Source organism: Callospermophilus lateralis, chromosome 15 (assembly GCF_048772815.1).
Source record: "Callospermophilus lateralis isolate mCalLat2 chromosome 15, mCalLat2.hap1, whole genome shotgun sequence".
Lineage (NCBI taxonomy): Eukaryota > Metazoa > Chordata > Mammalia > Rodentia > Sciuridae > Callospermophilus > Callospermophilus lateralis.
The window spans coordinates 88,410,003-88,423,267 of NC_135319.1; the positions used below are offsets into that span (position 1 = coordinate 88,410,003).

The 13,265-nt window shown below is 52.2% G+C and overlaps 1 protein-coding gene across 1 annotated transcript in view; it reads right to left on the reverse strand.

The window, feature by feature from the left end:
• The window catches only part of Adam12 (ADAM metallopeptidase domain 12), a 312,364-nt gene that overhangs the window by 99,866 nt on the left and 199,233 nt on the right, over positions 1-13,265 (reverse strand). Inside the window, exon 5 of the mRNA XM_077105443.1 lies at positions 3,423-3,499. Coding sequence (XP_076961558.1) covers positions 3,423-3,499 — 77 coding nt within the window. The remainder of the gene's footprint in view (positions 1-3,422; positions 3,500-13,265) is intronic.

Genomic DNA, 13,265 nt, shown 5'->3' on the forward strand with positions numbered 1-13,265 from the left:
TCTGCAGCTTCTGTAACAGCGGCACAAAGATCTGGGCACTGGAAATCCTCAGGGGCACAAGCGAGATGCTCCTTAGGCCCACAGGGTGCTCCCCAACCCTGTCACAGTCTCTTCTGGTGGCCAACACCAGAGAACCAGCACTTACCCTTATGACTTCCTGAAGCTCCCATCCTGAGACTCTCCCAATGCTTTACCAAATTTGGAGACACACCAGGGAGAGAGCCTCTTCCAGGGGCTGGGGGCAGAAGTGGATGCTGACACTCAGACCCTCCAGGTTGGCCCAAAGAAGGCGACCCTACCACGTGGGAAGAACTGGGGACCCTCAGTTTTCTGTGCTCTTGTGGGGGACTGGAGAGCTTTGTCAGCAGGCCTGGGACAGAAGGACTGTGGGGCAGCCTGGGGGTGGAACTGTAACTGAATGACGTGACAGGTGCTAAGGGCAGCTTTGTCCCGTATGGACCTTACTCGGGGACCACACGACCCAGCTGTTCATCTAACTAGCCAATGACCTGGTCCATGAAGAGTTTCATGGAGTGTAAGAAGGAGCTATCCCTGATCACAGGGATCTTGGATGAGGGATACTCAACCTGTCCTGGCACATCCTCAGTAACAACAGGAACGATGAAGAGACCATCCCAAGAGAGAGCCCCCTTTTAAAAAATCACAGCTTAGCTGAGCGTTCACTTGTATACCTTTGGTTTACCCCTTTAAAGTGTATGATTTAGTGGCTTCTGGAATACTGAGGCTTCAGGAATCCCTTGGAAAATCCCTTTTTTCTTTACCCAACAAGGATCTGATTTCCTGTGGAAAGCACCTGTTGAAGATCAGACCCCCAGGATGCCGCACAGGTCACTGGTCCCAGGGTTGATGGCGTGCGTTGCTGGAGGGGTCCTGTTGCTCCTGAGTGTCCCTGGGTCCCATTTGTCCATCTCCTGGCAAAATCTCGCTGCTTTTCTTTGGTGCCTTTGCCCTCTCCCTGCTCCCTGTCTGTGGGGTTGGGCTGGTGCAGACTCCCCTCAACCTGGCCTCACCCAATTCCCTTTTCACTGACCCTTTCTACCGCGCTCTGAGGGCTCATCCACCCTCCAATCCTCTTCACCCAAACCTCCCTGTCCCCTCCTTCCCCAGCCCAAACCTGGCATTCCTGCGGCCTCTCAGCACTGAACCTCGTTTCAATTTCTTTCCTCGTGGGCCTTGGCTCCTGAAGGATGGCCTGTTGTCCTCCGTTCACCTGTCACTTCCAGACTCTCCTCCTCTGGGCCAGTACTTGTGTTGGGGACCCTGGCTGCTCACAGATTACCCATGTTTTCCTCCCGTTGCCCTAGTAGCAGGACCTTGGTGCCTTTGTATCTTTGCACCCATGCTGCCTCGGGGACGTGTTTCTGACTCTAGCAAAGCTGGAGGCGTGAGGGGCTGACACTCCAACCTGCTGCTAGCTGCAGCGTCCGTCGGTGGTTGCACCTCTGTCCAGGCCCCACCTTCACCGTGACCTCTGCAAAGGCGCCTGGCTGGGTTCTGCCCTCTGCAGCCGACTTCACTTCTAGCTCCTGGTGGAAACCTTATGTCAGGGCATGTCACCTCTGCTCCACGCTCCTGAGGTCCCCATTGTAGTCAGAGGCTGGATTCCAAAAGTAAATACTTAAAAGATGAATCTGATTTCAAACATTGGGGAGGAAGTGAGGAAACGAAGCTCCCCCGGCCTCTGGGCTGGAGTGGGCTGGAGTGGGCTGGGGGCCGAGTGTCAGAACATCCATCGGAGCAGGGAGCCCCGTGGGAGGACAGGTGTCACCCACGTTTCTTACTGGAAGGTGACAGTGGGCAGCAGGCAGACAAGAAGCTTGCTCGCTGCTGCAGAGGCCAGGGGTCAGTGGGAGCACCGGCTCCTTCAGCTGGGCCAGCACCCCCTAGGAAAGGGGCTCTCCCGCCAGGGCCATCAGGGACACCAGCCATTCGCTGCCTGGGCCAGGCTCCCCCTGCTGGCCCCTTCCCCTTCTCCTACTTTCATTCAAGTCTCAAGTGCACAGGATGGAGCCACCCCTTAGTTGTGCCCCCTCAGTACCCAGGCTTTTCCTCCGTACCTTCAAACCCTAAGTGGATCCCAGGCCCCCCAACCCTCTGCAGCCCGCACAGGCTGGGAGTGTCATTTCCCCACTTTCTCCCCAGTCAGCCACGACGATCATCCATCACTCAAGAGTGCGCATGCCTGCTACGTGTCAGGACCGGAGTGCAGGTTTCTACAGGGCCCAACCCCTGCCAGCCTCATGGGGGCTTCTGTCTTTGTTGGAAGCCGTGACAACCGCCACTGTAGTCACTGCCATGCTCACATTTGCAGAAGTTCACCGACGTGTGCATGTATGTGTGTGTGGTACCATGTGTGTGGTACCATGTGTGACATGCTCTATGTTGTGCCACATTATATTATTTGTGGTATATGTATGTTGTGTTGTTAAACCCGTGTGTGCATCCCTCATCGGTGTTGTGTTGTGTTTTATTGTGTGTGTGCGCTCTCTCATTGGTGTGTGTGAGGTGAGCTGTGTTGCTATGTGCACCTATGTACTGAGCGGCGTCCCCTTCTCTGAATCCCACAAGGAACTCACAGACGTCGGGGTGGCTGCTCATGTGCAGGCACAGTCCTGCTTTCTGACTCTGGCTGGCCCCTTCCTGCAGCCCCTCCCTCCCCTCTTGCACAACCACACTCTGGTGCCAGTGCCCAAACCACCCTGGGATTTGAGGATACAGGCTGTTACTTCACAAACTCAATAAATAAGCCCAGTAAGAAGGCTGAGGCGGCTGGATATTTGTCAGACAAATGGTTTTCCCGGGGAGCATAAGAGCCAGCTGATGGCTCACTACTGTGATTTGCAAGGACTGGAGCTGTGAGTCATGCCCAGGGCTGGCCTTCCAGTGGCAGAAGGTAATTATTTCTTGTACTGTGCCCACAGCCCAGCAGCAGCCCCTACCCATGTGCCTGTATGCAACTCACCCAGGTCACTGTTAAATTAGTTCTTTTATTTTGTTTCCTAATGAGAAGAGGCCCTTTACAATTTTTATTAAGTCAGCAGCTTCAACATTAATACCTAATGTCCAATCTCTCACAGCGGGAATGTTGAAGCGTCAGAGCCGGGAAAACGAAAGATAACTCACCCGATGCTCCGCTCTGGTGCGGAAACTCGCGAGTTGAGTGGCCCTCAGCCCACCAGGCCTGAGGACAGCACTCAAAAGGGGCAAGTCACGAGAAGCTAAGACCCCAGTGCCCTGTGCTGCTATGAACAGGCCAGGGCCCCTCCCTGTTGTCTGGGTGGGGGGTGCCTGGCCTGCGAGGCCCCGTCACTCACTCTCAGTGCATTAGCGGGAATGGCAAGAGACAGGGGTGGTCTGTGGTGGGGTACTAAGACGACAGCCGCCGTGGTCATGGCACTTACCTGAGACCAGAACAGGCACTGATGCTGGCCAAGGAGTCATCGTATCCTTGCACATGTCCATGGTAGTAACAGTGACCCTGGAAGGGACAGGGAAGAAGGCCCGGTCACTCAGAATGCTTTTTGCCCACTTTCAAGCCAATGGCCTCCAATCCTCTACTTGTTTTGAGCTGTAGAATGTCTTCGTTCTGACACATTCAATGCTAAGCCCAATGGGACCTAGCCAGGGGCACGTGGTTTACTTAGAGATTAACAATCGGGCTTTAAAGTTCATCAGTTCCATTCTTGCCCCTCTGACGTCCTGCAGGGAAGCCCCGATGCAGACTGTTTTACAGAATCCAGAGCAGAACAAGTCACGTTGACACTGTCATCTGACCCTCAGATCAATTGTCTTTTGTAATGAGATGAAGAACTGAAAGGAGGTATTTCAGCACCTGGGAAGCAAAGTAGATCGAGGCCTGAGTCTATGGCTCGAGAAAACAGGAAAGCACAGGTGAGGAAGGGGGAAGAAAGAAAAGGAAGACTACACCGGATACCTGAGTGAGAGTTGAAAGTCTCTCATCAGGAAAGCAAAATAGGAAGCTCCTCTAAGACAAAAGCACCCTGGGACGTGCCTAATGTCACGCTGCAGAGAGAACCACAGCGTGATGCCCCCTTAGTGAAGACAGATGTCCATCCAGAATCCAGCTCACTTTCACTGCTGGACACGGGTCATGCTGTGGCGCCCATTAAGGGATCACTGAGCACATCCAGCGCTCCTCCCCAGGTTCTCTGGAAGCCGGCTGCCCGCAAGGTCCCTGAGGGTTTCGGGCTGTTTCCCTCTCAGCAAAAGGCTCTCTCACCCAGGAGGACAGAACTTAGTGGCCAGCTGTCCTGTCCAGCAGAGACTACCTTGGCTTTGCTGAGAATAAAGGCCCAGTTTGAGTGATGGAAGAAACCAGATGACACCTTAAGAAGGGGCTGAAGATGATCGTCACAAAGTGGAGGACAAGATTTGGGGATCATCTGAAAGGTGATGAAAGGAGGGAGCTGTGGGGAGACTTGTTATTTTGACTTTTTCTTATTGATTCAGAAGTTCTTTATAATCCAGAATATTAATACTGTACCTGTTACTATGTGGGAAGTATCTTTTATCCTTCGCTGCTCATGACATTTTCTCGTTTTGAGAGTTACTGATTTTTGTGAATTCAAGGCTATCCATCTTTCTCTTTCTGAATGTTGTGGGTTGGTAAAGATGGCTTCCTGAAGGTCACAGATACTTCCTTCTTTATTTTCTGGTTTTTATAGTCTTGGTAATTAGCTCTTTAATCTTTCTGGAGTTTATTCAATACCTGGAAGTGTGAGGTTGGAATCCTACTTTCCCCTACAAAACAAGCACCAGCTGTTCCCATTGCTACTTGTCCTTCCTGATTTAGGGTGCTACCTTGGCACACACTGAATACCCACAATAAGTCTGCGGCTCCACTTTGGGGCCCGGGAGTCTACTGAGGCAAACCCCCATTGGTTTGTTCCTGAGCCAATACTCCACAGTTTCAATTACGATTGTTCTATATTACACTCTGATATCAGACAGAACGAGTTCTCATTTAAATTTAAGATGAATGCCCACCACGGATCTCCCCATGTCCACGTGGAACCCTCCAGCAGCTCCTCCCCTCCCCCTCCCCAGCCTGGCTCAGGATCTTCCTGTTCCGTCATTTCATAGCCATAGAAGCACACAATACCTGGCCTCCTTTCTGGGTTCTTTCATTGATAAGAACCTGTGTTTGCACAATAGAGATCTGTCCTGCTCATGCTCGGGGTGAGCCTCTCCTTCTAACTGGGTCCTTTTTATGCCCTTTGGTTAAGAACATTTTTTACATGCAGCGATTAGAAAGGTTTTAAGTTTATGCATAGGTACTGTATAGCTTTGTCAATATTATTATAAGATCTTTTTTCCTATTCTGCCTTATAGATGGTTTTTAATGTAAAGGGAAGTGTTGGGTTTTATAAGGTGATCTTATATTGGGCACCTTGCTGGACCATCTGATCAGTTGGACAGTTTGGGTTTTCTCTTGTTGATCATATCAATTGCCAACAGCACAAGTGCTCTGGGCTCCTCTTTGGGTCTTCCCTAGCATACTGGGGAGTGTGATGGCTGGTGTCCAGGAGCCAAGGCCGGCAAGATAAGGAGAGGACAGGACAGGGCATAGCCAGCAGAGGGAAAGCACATTTCAAGGCAGTGGGCAGTGGTGGTGAGAGGGTTGGCAGATCAGGGATGGGCTGAGTTCATCCTGGCTGAAGATGCAGGGGCAGGGGTGTGGTACTCACAGTGCCCTTACCGCCCCCGCCCCAGTGAGTCTGGCCTCTTTGGTGAGCATATGGCTTGGGCATGGGACACTGGGAGGGTGGCAGCCACGCTAGGAGGGAGGGCAGCCCTTGGAGCTAGTATGCCTCCCGACACCTGTGTGAGATGCTTTGGGATGCTCCTGTGTCTCCCCTCTCTAGACGACTCTTGGTCACCTACCTATGGGAGGCACAGTGGTGATTCTCCAAACAATTCCATAACTGGATTGCAACACCTCAGGGCACCAGAGGGGTCTCACGTCTCCCAAGCTCTGCACCCCAGGCAGATTCAGCCCCATGGATTTCGGGAGAGGATTTCAGCCCTAGGGACACTATAGGCACATAAAGACTGAGGACAATTCCAAATCATCTGCCGCTGGAGTTCAGGTGCCAGGGCTGCCCTCCCTCCCAGAATCACTGCCTGGGGTTTGACTGTTGCTGACCTTTGGGGTCCAATGTAGAAGTCCCCCCATCTTAGAAAAATAGAACATGGCAGTATTGGCAGCTAGATACTGCTTAAAAATTAAAAACCAAATCATGACAATAATCTTTAGTGGGTTTTTTTGCATTAAGTGACAATAATCTTAATTACTGACCTCTGAAATCTCAAACTCATCTATTTTCAATCTCAATTTATTTTTAATAGATTATTTATCAAATGTACTTTCAAATTAAATACCCAGAAATATAAGCTCATTAAAGCAGAAGCCAAGAACAAATTGGTATCAAATTAATTTCCAATTCAACACCTTGGTTGAATGGCTGCTTGTGAAAGAAGAGGGAGTGGATTGCAGCTTTCACAAACTGTTCCTTAAAGGAAACCACCCCTCCTCTCCCACCCTTGACCGGAGTCAGCCATCATTTCTCAGCTGATCCCACTTTGGTACCTTCGGACATGGGCTGACACGCCCATTGTCACTCCATCAGGGATTCACTGCTAAGATGACTAAACACAAGTACTACGGCTCTAACTGAAGAGCCTCTGGGATAACTCCAACTTCCGGAAATGTAGTTCTTTTCAACAGGACTCACCAAATGGGAACAGATGTGATTTGGTTTTTATCAGGCAGTGAGTGGATCATGGCATAGCTCTGAACAATGTGCTTGTCATACCAGGGAAATCTGTGGGAGTGAAGGAGACACTTTCTGTCCCTGTAAGGGGTCATGACCTCCAGGGAAGGGGCAGAGGCAGAGAGGGCCACAAGGGTAGTACCACATCCAGTGTGCTCCTGTATCAGGCCAGGTCATCCAGTGTGCACCTGTATCAGGCCAGGTCATCCAGTGTGCACCTGTATCAGGCCAGGTCATCCAGTGTGCTCCTGTATCAGGCCAGGTCATCCAGTGTGCACCTGTATCAGGCCAGGTCATCCAGTGTGCTCCTGTATCAGGCCAGGTCATCCAGTGTGCACCTGTATCAGGCCAGGTCATCCAGTGTGCACCTGTATCAGGCCAGGTCACCCAGTGTGCTCCTGTATCAGGCCAGGTCATCCAGTGTGCTCCTGTATCAGGCAAGGTCATCCAGTGTGCACCTGTATCAGGCCAGGTCATCTCCACACACTGAGGCTGAGGCAGGAGCCAAGCAGGTCTCCTGAACTCATGGACACTTGGCCTATTGGGTCTGGAGGTGCCACACCAGTGGGTGACATGGCAGGCAGCATTGTGCCAGAGGAGTTCTGTGCCTCAGGGCCTGCTGGTCATCACTGCCCTTGCTGGAGAACTGTGGCCTCTGCTCTCCACACTTCCTGGCCCGAATCCTTCCTCTCTCTGATGACCTGTGGTCTTTTTGTTCTGCTCATCTCTCTAAAGCCATCGCTGGACAAAACACTGTCCCATGAGGACAGCCTACTTAACTTTATTCTGCTGATGCACTGCATTCTATCTCTACCAACAAAACCCAGTGTGGAGAGGAGCGCCAAGCACGCATAACCACAAAATTACACCTTTCCCTTTGCAAAGCCTCTAACCATGTATTTTATATACTTATTATTTAACCTAATGCGTTTCCCCACTCCAGTAAAATACATTTTCCTTCTGTTTAATACTATCAATCAAATATAATGCTGGGTAAGAAGAAGATGGAATAAGAACTCTTGAACTTGAAAATTGGTAGCCCTCAACTGTATGCCCTGTGGGAAGTCAGAACAAGCTCCTGTTACTCAACTCTCAGTGGACCAGAAAGAAGGGAATTTTATGTGCTAAATTGGTAACAAAAATGGCCCAACCTTGTGATTACAAAGGACTGTGACCAGACAAGTCTGTAAGAGACTCTGCAGAGAGAACATATTTTCAGTGCCGTTTTTCTGGGGGCTCAGAGGGCTCCTCACCCCTGCCACAAGCCACATGGCAAACTACCTGAATTCAGTGCTTAGATCATAAGATGCTTTAGCCAGAAGGAAACTTTGGGCCATCTGAGGCCAACTTTGCTCTTCCAGCCAGATTCTACCCTAAACAGACAGATGTGGAAACTGAGGCCCTGTTGGCTAAAGAGTCACCAAAGGTCACAGAGGCAATGGATGGCAGGACAGGACCTCAATCCAGCCTCTGACTCCCGGCCAGACAGCGTCCCTCCAACCCTCCTTGCTGGGAACACAAGCTCTCACGAGCATCTCTTCTTTTGAAAAGAAAAGGCTTCATATAAAATGCAGATTTGCAAGGTCCACCGCGCCTCCTCATGATGTCCCTCCAGGGGTGGCAGGACAGTGAAGTCATCTGCACACCCAGAGCAGACAGGGGGGTAGATGGCATGTGGCCTGCAAACTGCTGGCCTGCATTTCAGCACGACTGTGGTCAAGCCTTTGTCCCCTTGTGCAGAACACCAAGCCTCCACAGACCACATGTTTGCTTGGGACTCAAACACGGTGACAGGCACTCAAGCAGCCCATGTGCCTGCAGAGCTGTTACCCGGTACTTGGCCCTGTGCCAGTGCAGGACAGGATGGTTAGGAGCAGTCGCCACACCCACGCTTCCTGGCCATCTCTGCTCCACAGCTCTAACAAGAACCAGGCCTAGTTGAAGACTGTACAGAACAAACCTCGGGCCGTTTGAGTTGCATTGCTGCGCTGGAATTCTGCACCAGGGAACACATGCTTAAGAAATCCTGTTGGCGTTCTCGGGACCTCCCTGCAAGTAGACCATCCCTGGGAGCAAGATGCCGACCGCTGAGACACCACGAGACCCACCCAGAGGTGGAGCCTTGGGTTAGGGCTCACATGGAATAGGTGCTTAATTTCCCAGGGTTTTTTGGCTTGAATAAACGAAACTCAGGGAAACACAGTATTGCTACCGACGTGGAAGGCCCATTAACCCAGGATGCTGTGGGGCCTATTCCCACCCACGGTTTTCCTCCCATGAATCTTTGCTCAGTGTGGCCCTGGACGAGGGGCCTACTGGCCCTGCTCTCACTTGCTCTCTCTCTCTCTGGCTCCGCACTCCCAGCTCCCCATCTTTTTGGGTGCTGTGTAGATTGTCTGAAGATCCTCGGGGGGGGGCAAGGGTGGGTTGGGGTGGTGGGCAGGGGCAGAAGACCTAAGGGGCCAGCCGCTGTTCAATCAAGACACGCAGCCTCGAGAGCCTGGAGGTCAGCTTACTTGTGGGCCCTCCTGGCCGCAGCTCATGTTCTCATCTGTCATCATGACCTGGGAGGGATTTCAGAAGGAACTGGGTAGAACGAGGCAAGTACTGTGCAGTCGATCTCCCTTGGGGCAGTGGCTTCGGCTGGCCGGCCTGTCTCCCAGTCTCTCCTGCACATCTCACGGCTGGGTAAGTGCTGGACCTGGGATGTGGCGACACAGGCATGTCTTTGCCATGCTCCCGACACCCACGGCTGCTGCCCCAGGTCTGGCTCAGGTCTTCTCCTTGGGGATGGACAGTCCCCACATCCTGCAGGTCCTCTGGAGCCTGCTGGGCTCTGACGTGGCCCGGCCCCCACCTCATTCTGGTCACAGCGCACTCGGCCATCTCTTGTCGGCCTGCGAGTTCCCTGAGGAAGGGGCATGTCCTCCTCCCACCCTCCTACAGCACCACAGGGGCCCTGGGACCTTGCCCATCTGAGCTCAGGGGACCTGCAGCAATGACGACCGACATACTTGTGAATTCCCAGGGGGCTGCTCCGGCCTCTCCTCTCTTCCTGTTCCAGGAGACTTGTTCAGTCAGACACCCTCTGCTCTCCCCTGGACGCTCCCCAGGGACTCCCTTGGTCAATGAACTCCATTTGAGTCCTCACCACTGCCTTTACAGACTTGCTACAGTAAGCACCAGGGACAGACACACAGCACAACACCCTGCTCTGTCCAGGCGAGTAGAGGCAGCCTGTCACAGCGCCCAGGAGCTCAGATTCTAGAGTCAGATCACAGGGCTTGAACCCTCATTAGCTGTGGGTGTGGCCTACTCACTTTACTCTCCGTGTCTCAGTTTCCTCGTCGGGGTATAAAATAGCAAGGGCTGACCTCGGTTGAGGATGGACAAGTCGACCTCTGAGGGGGGGCTGCGTACAGGACCTGCGCTGGTGCTACTCGACATCAGCTGTCATACCCACACACCGTCAACCCCATCAGGCTCCTCGGGTGGGTGACTGAATGCATGGAAAGGTGGGTGTGTCACCGCTGTCCATGGGGAGTCTAGAAATTTGGACTTGATCGCGAAGGCATTGCGGGGAACCTTTGGTAATTCAGGAGGATCAAGGTAAAAATGTAAGAGTGATGACATGCGTGATTTAAAAGGGTCATCTGGCAGGAGCGGTCTGGATCGAGACTCGGTGAGGTGGGAAGTGGGTGGAGTGGGGGTCAAGGCATCTCCATGTGAAGTCTGAGGTGCAGGGTGAGCGGGGGGAGGTGGAAGTCCTGTGGGTGTGGGAAGCCTGGGGAGAGGAGTTGGCAGGGGGGTGTGTGGTCAGAGAGGGGGCAATGGGAAGAGCTGGGGAGCGGGCGTGGAGCTCAGTGATGGGAAACCCACGCATCTCAGACCGTCTTTGGAAGGTGATGATGAGCTGGCTCACGCCTGGTGTGCTCCTGAGACATGATGCTCTCTGGCTTCCCTGTCACTTCCAGAACCATCCCTCTTCTCTTCAGAGGCTCTCTGGCTGCAATGGACAGATGTCCATTTGTCTCACATGTGGAGTCCAAGCCGATTGCCCAAGGTGCTGCTGCTTCACAGGAACCAGTTGCCATGGAAACGCCCGGGCTGTCGCCCATCAACAATTTCCATCAAAATACTGAACCCACCTTCCCAGACGGTTCAGCCTTGGTCAACTCTGGCCCCTTTTGACATCTCTCCTGGCGAATGCTGTCACTACTCTCTCCCAAACAGAAGCACAGGCGACACCTGGGACACGGAACGCCTTGGGTGCTGTCACGCGCACAGTGGGCGCTCTCCCTCCTCTACGTCTCTGCGCACCTGGCCCCGGGCAGCTCCCCTCACCAGGGATTCTGGCGTTCCCACAAGGCCTGCCTGATCCCGTGCTCTGACTCTTCCTCACGCAGCACCCACAGGTGCCTTTTCAGAGCCCCGTGTGGTTGCTACACCCCCTTGAGGACACCCTTTAATGGTTGCCCAGGTTTCCTTTATCAAGACCAAGCCTGTCACGTGGTCTCCAAGTCCTGTACACCCAGGCCTCTGTCAACACCCACACCCAGCCTCCCCGCCCCGGGATAACTCTGCTCTGGTCTAGAAGGTTCTCTTCTGGTTCATGTCTCCTCAACCCTCAGACTGGGCTGGTGGGTCCTCTCTGCTACTCAGCCTTCGTGATCCGTAGGTCGGAATCGCCCCCCTCGGCCTTTCTTTCTGGGTCTTCAGCGGGGATTCCGCGGTGGCTATTGGGTGATGCCGGTCTCCTCCCGACCCCAGTGAGTCTCCTCCTGGTTTTAATCCCTGTTGCTCTCAGCGGCAGGCGCGGGCCTGGCACAGGCCTGTGGTTCAGTTAACTGCACACAGCAGACAAGTATTTCACCAGGGCTGGGGGCATCTGGGGGCCACCCTGGATGAGGACTCCAGCTTCCCCAGAGCTGTTTGGGGGATTTAAATAGCACAATTTTCATGTGTATTCTCTCCCATTGGCATTATTAGAAGTGACAATATAAAACATAATCCTCCCTTACTTGTGGCCAGTGAAGGACAAAGTCACAAATACTTTACCCTGTCAGGGTAACAGAGAGAAGGGACAAGAGATCAATTCCAAAATTAAAATCAGCCACTACTCTGAGTCAACAGCTTACACTGATGTTTAAAATATTAAAAACAATAACGGCTAATGCGCCGTAGCCAAAGTGGTTCTTATTTTACATATAACTTTTGGGAGAACGAAGTAGGGGCTGACTGTGGAGGATGGGTGAGTGAGTCAGCAAATTTCTTTTTGTTTTCCAGCCTGATTCAATAAGAACAAAAGCCCAGGCTGCATCTGTCTCTTGTGCACCAATAGCAAGGCCAGGCCTTGGCCTGGGCTTAAGGACCAGCGGTTCAGGCCGGGGGCTCTGCAGAATGAACACTCTTGTTCCCGCCTCATCTTTCCAGTAACCTGGCTGGTGGCTTGGGGTGGCACTCCAGGCATGGGAGGAGGTAGCTGCTGGGTGGAAAGAGGAGCCACTGTTTTTCTAAATAGAAAAGCAAATGTGCTATTGTTTGCAAGGGCTTGGTGGTGTTAATCCATTCTCCAGTTGCTTCATCTACTGAGGATATATTCAAGGAGTCCATTGAAGAGCGGAATACAGCTTTGGTTTCATTGCCTTTGCAGAGGGGCTTGGGGCATATTCTGTAGAGGATACCAGCTTGGGCCTGGGCAGAAGGGAAGCTCCTGGCAAGTTCTGGTACCCTCTCCACCTACTCTTGTTAGATCATGCCTTGGGACCCTTCCTGGGGAAGGAGGCGTTCACAGTCACCTCACGGAGAAATAAGGAGAAGGAGACACCCCTGCCCCTGTACCTGCATCAATCACAGAAAAGTACAGAGCTCCCCTTATGAAGATGGTGGCTACTAAGATTCTGGAACCTTCCATCCTGGCTGTATTCTAAGACACCTTGATTTCCAGCCTTCAGCTTTGCAATCCACATCCAAAACAGACCCGCCGCTCTTGGATCCTCATTTACCGAGCCCTGTATTTCTGCTGGTTCTTTATTCCCATTGCATTTTTCCTCTCAAATGAGCAATACAGCAGTGGGGAGCGGGGGGAGGGCCTGGTGCTTAAGAAGAAAATAAGGCAGATTAAAGCAGAAAAGAGAAGACGGCAGAAATAACTTTAGCCGCACATCTGACATGTTCTACATCTGTCCTGTTCGGTGAGCACCCTTCCCTGCCCTAGTGCATATTTGGAGGACCTGATCCTGTTGGCAGACAGGTGCTGCCTCTAGGAGCTCCCTTTTCTGTTAATTTTTGGAATAACAATTTGCTTTGTGGAGACAGCCTCAGTGCCAAGTCTAAAAATATATTTTAAATAAGATCTTAGAAAAAAAAAATAGAAAGTCAAGTGTGAACTTGTGGCACTGTCAATTATGTACGAGGTGAGTCCTCAGATCCAAGGATGGCCTCCGTCTT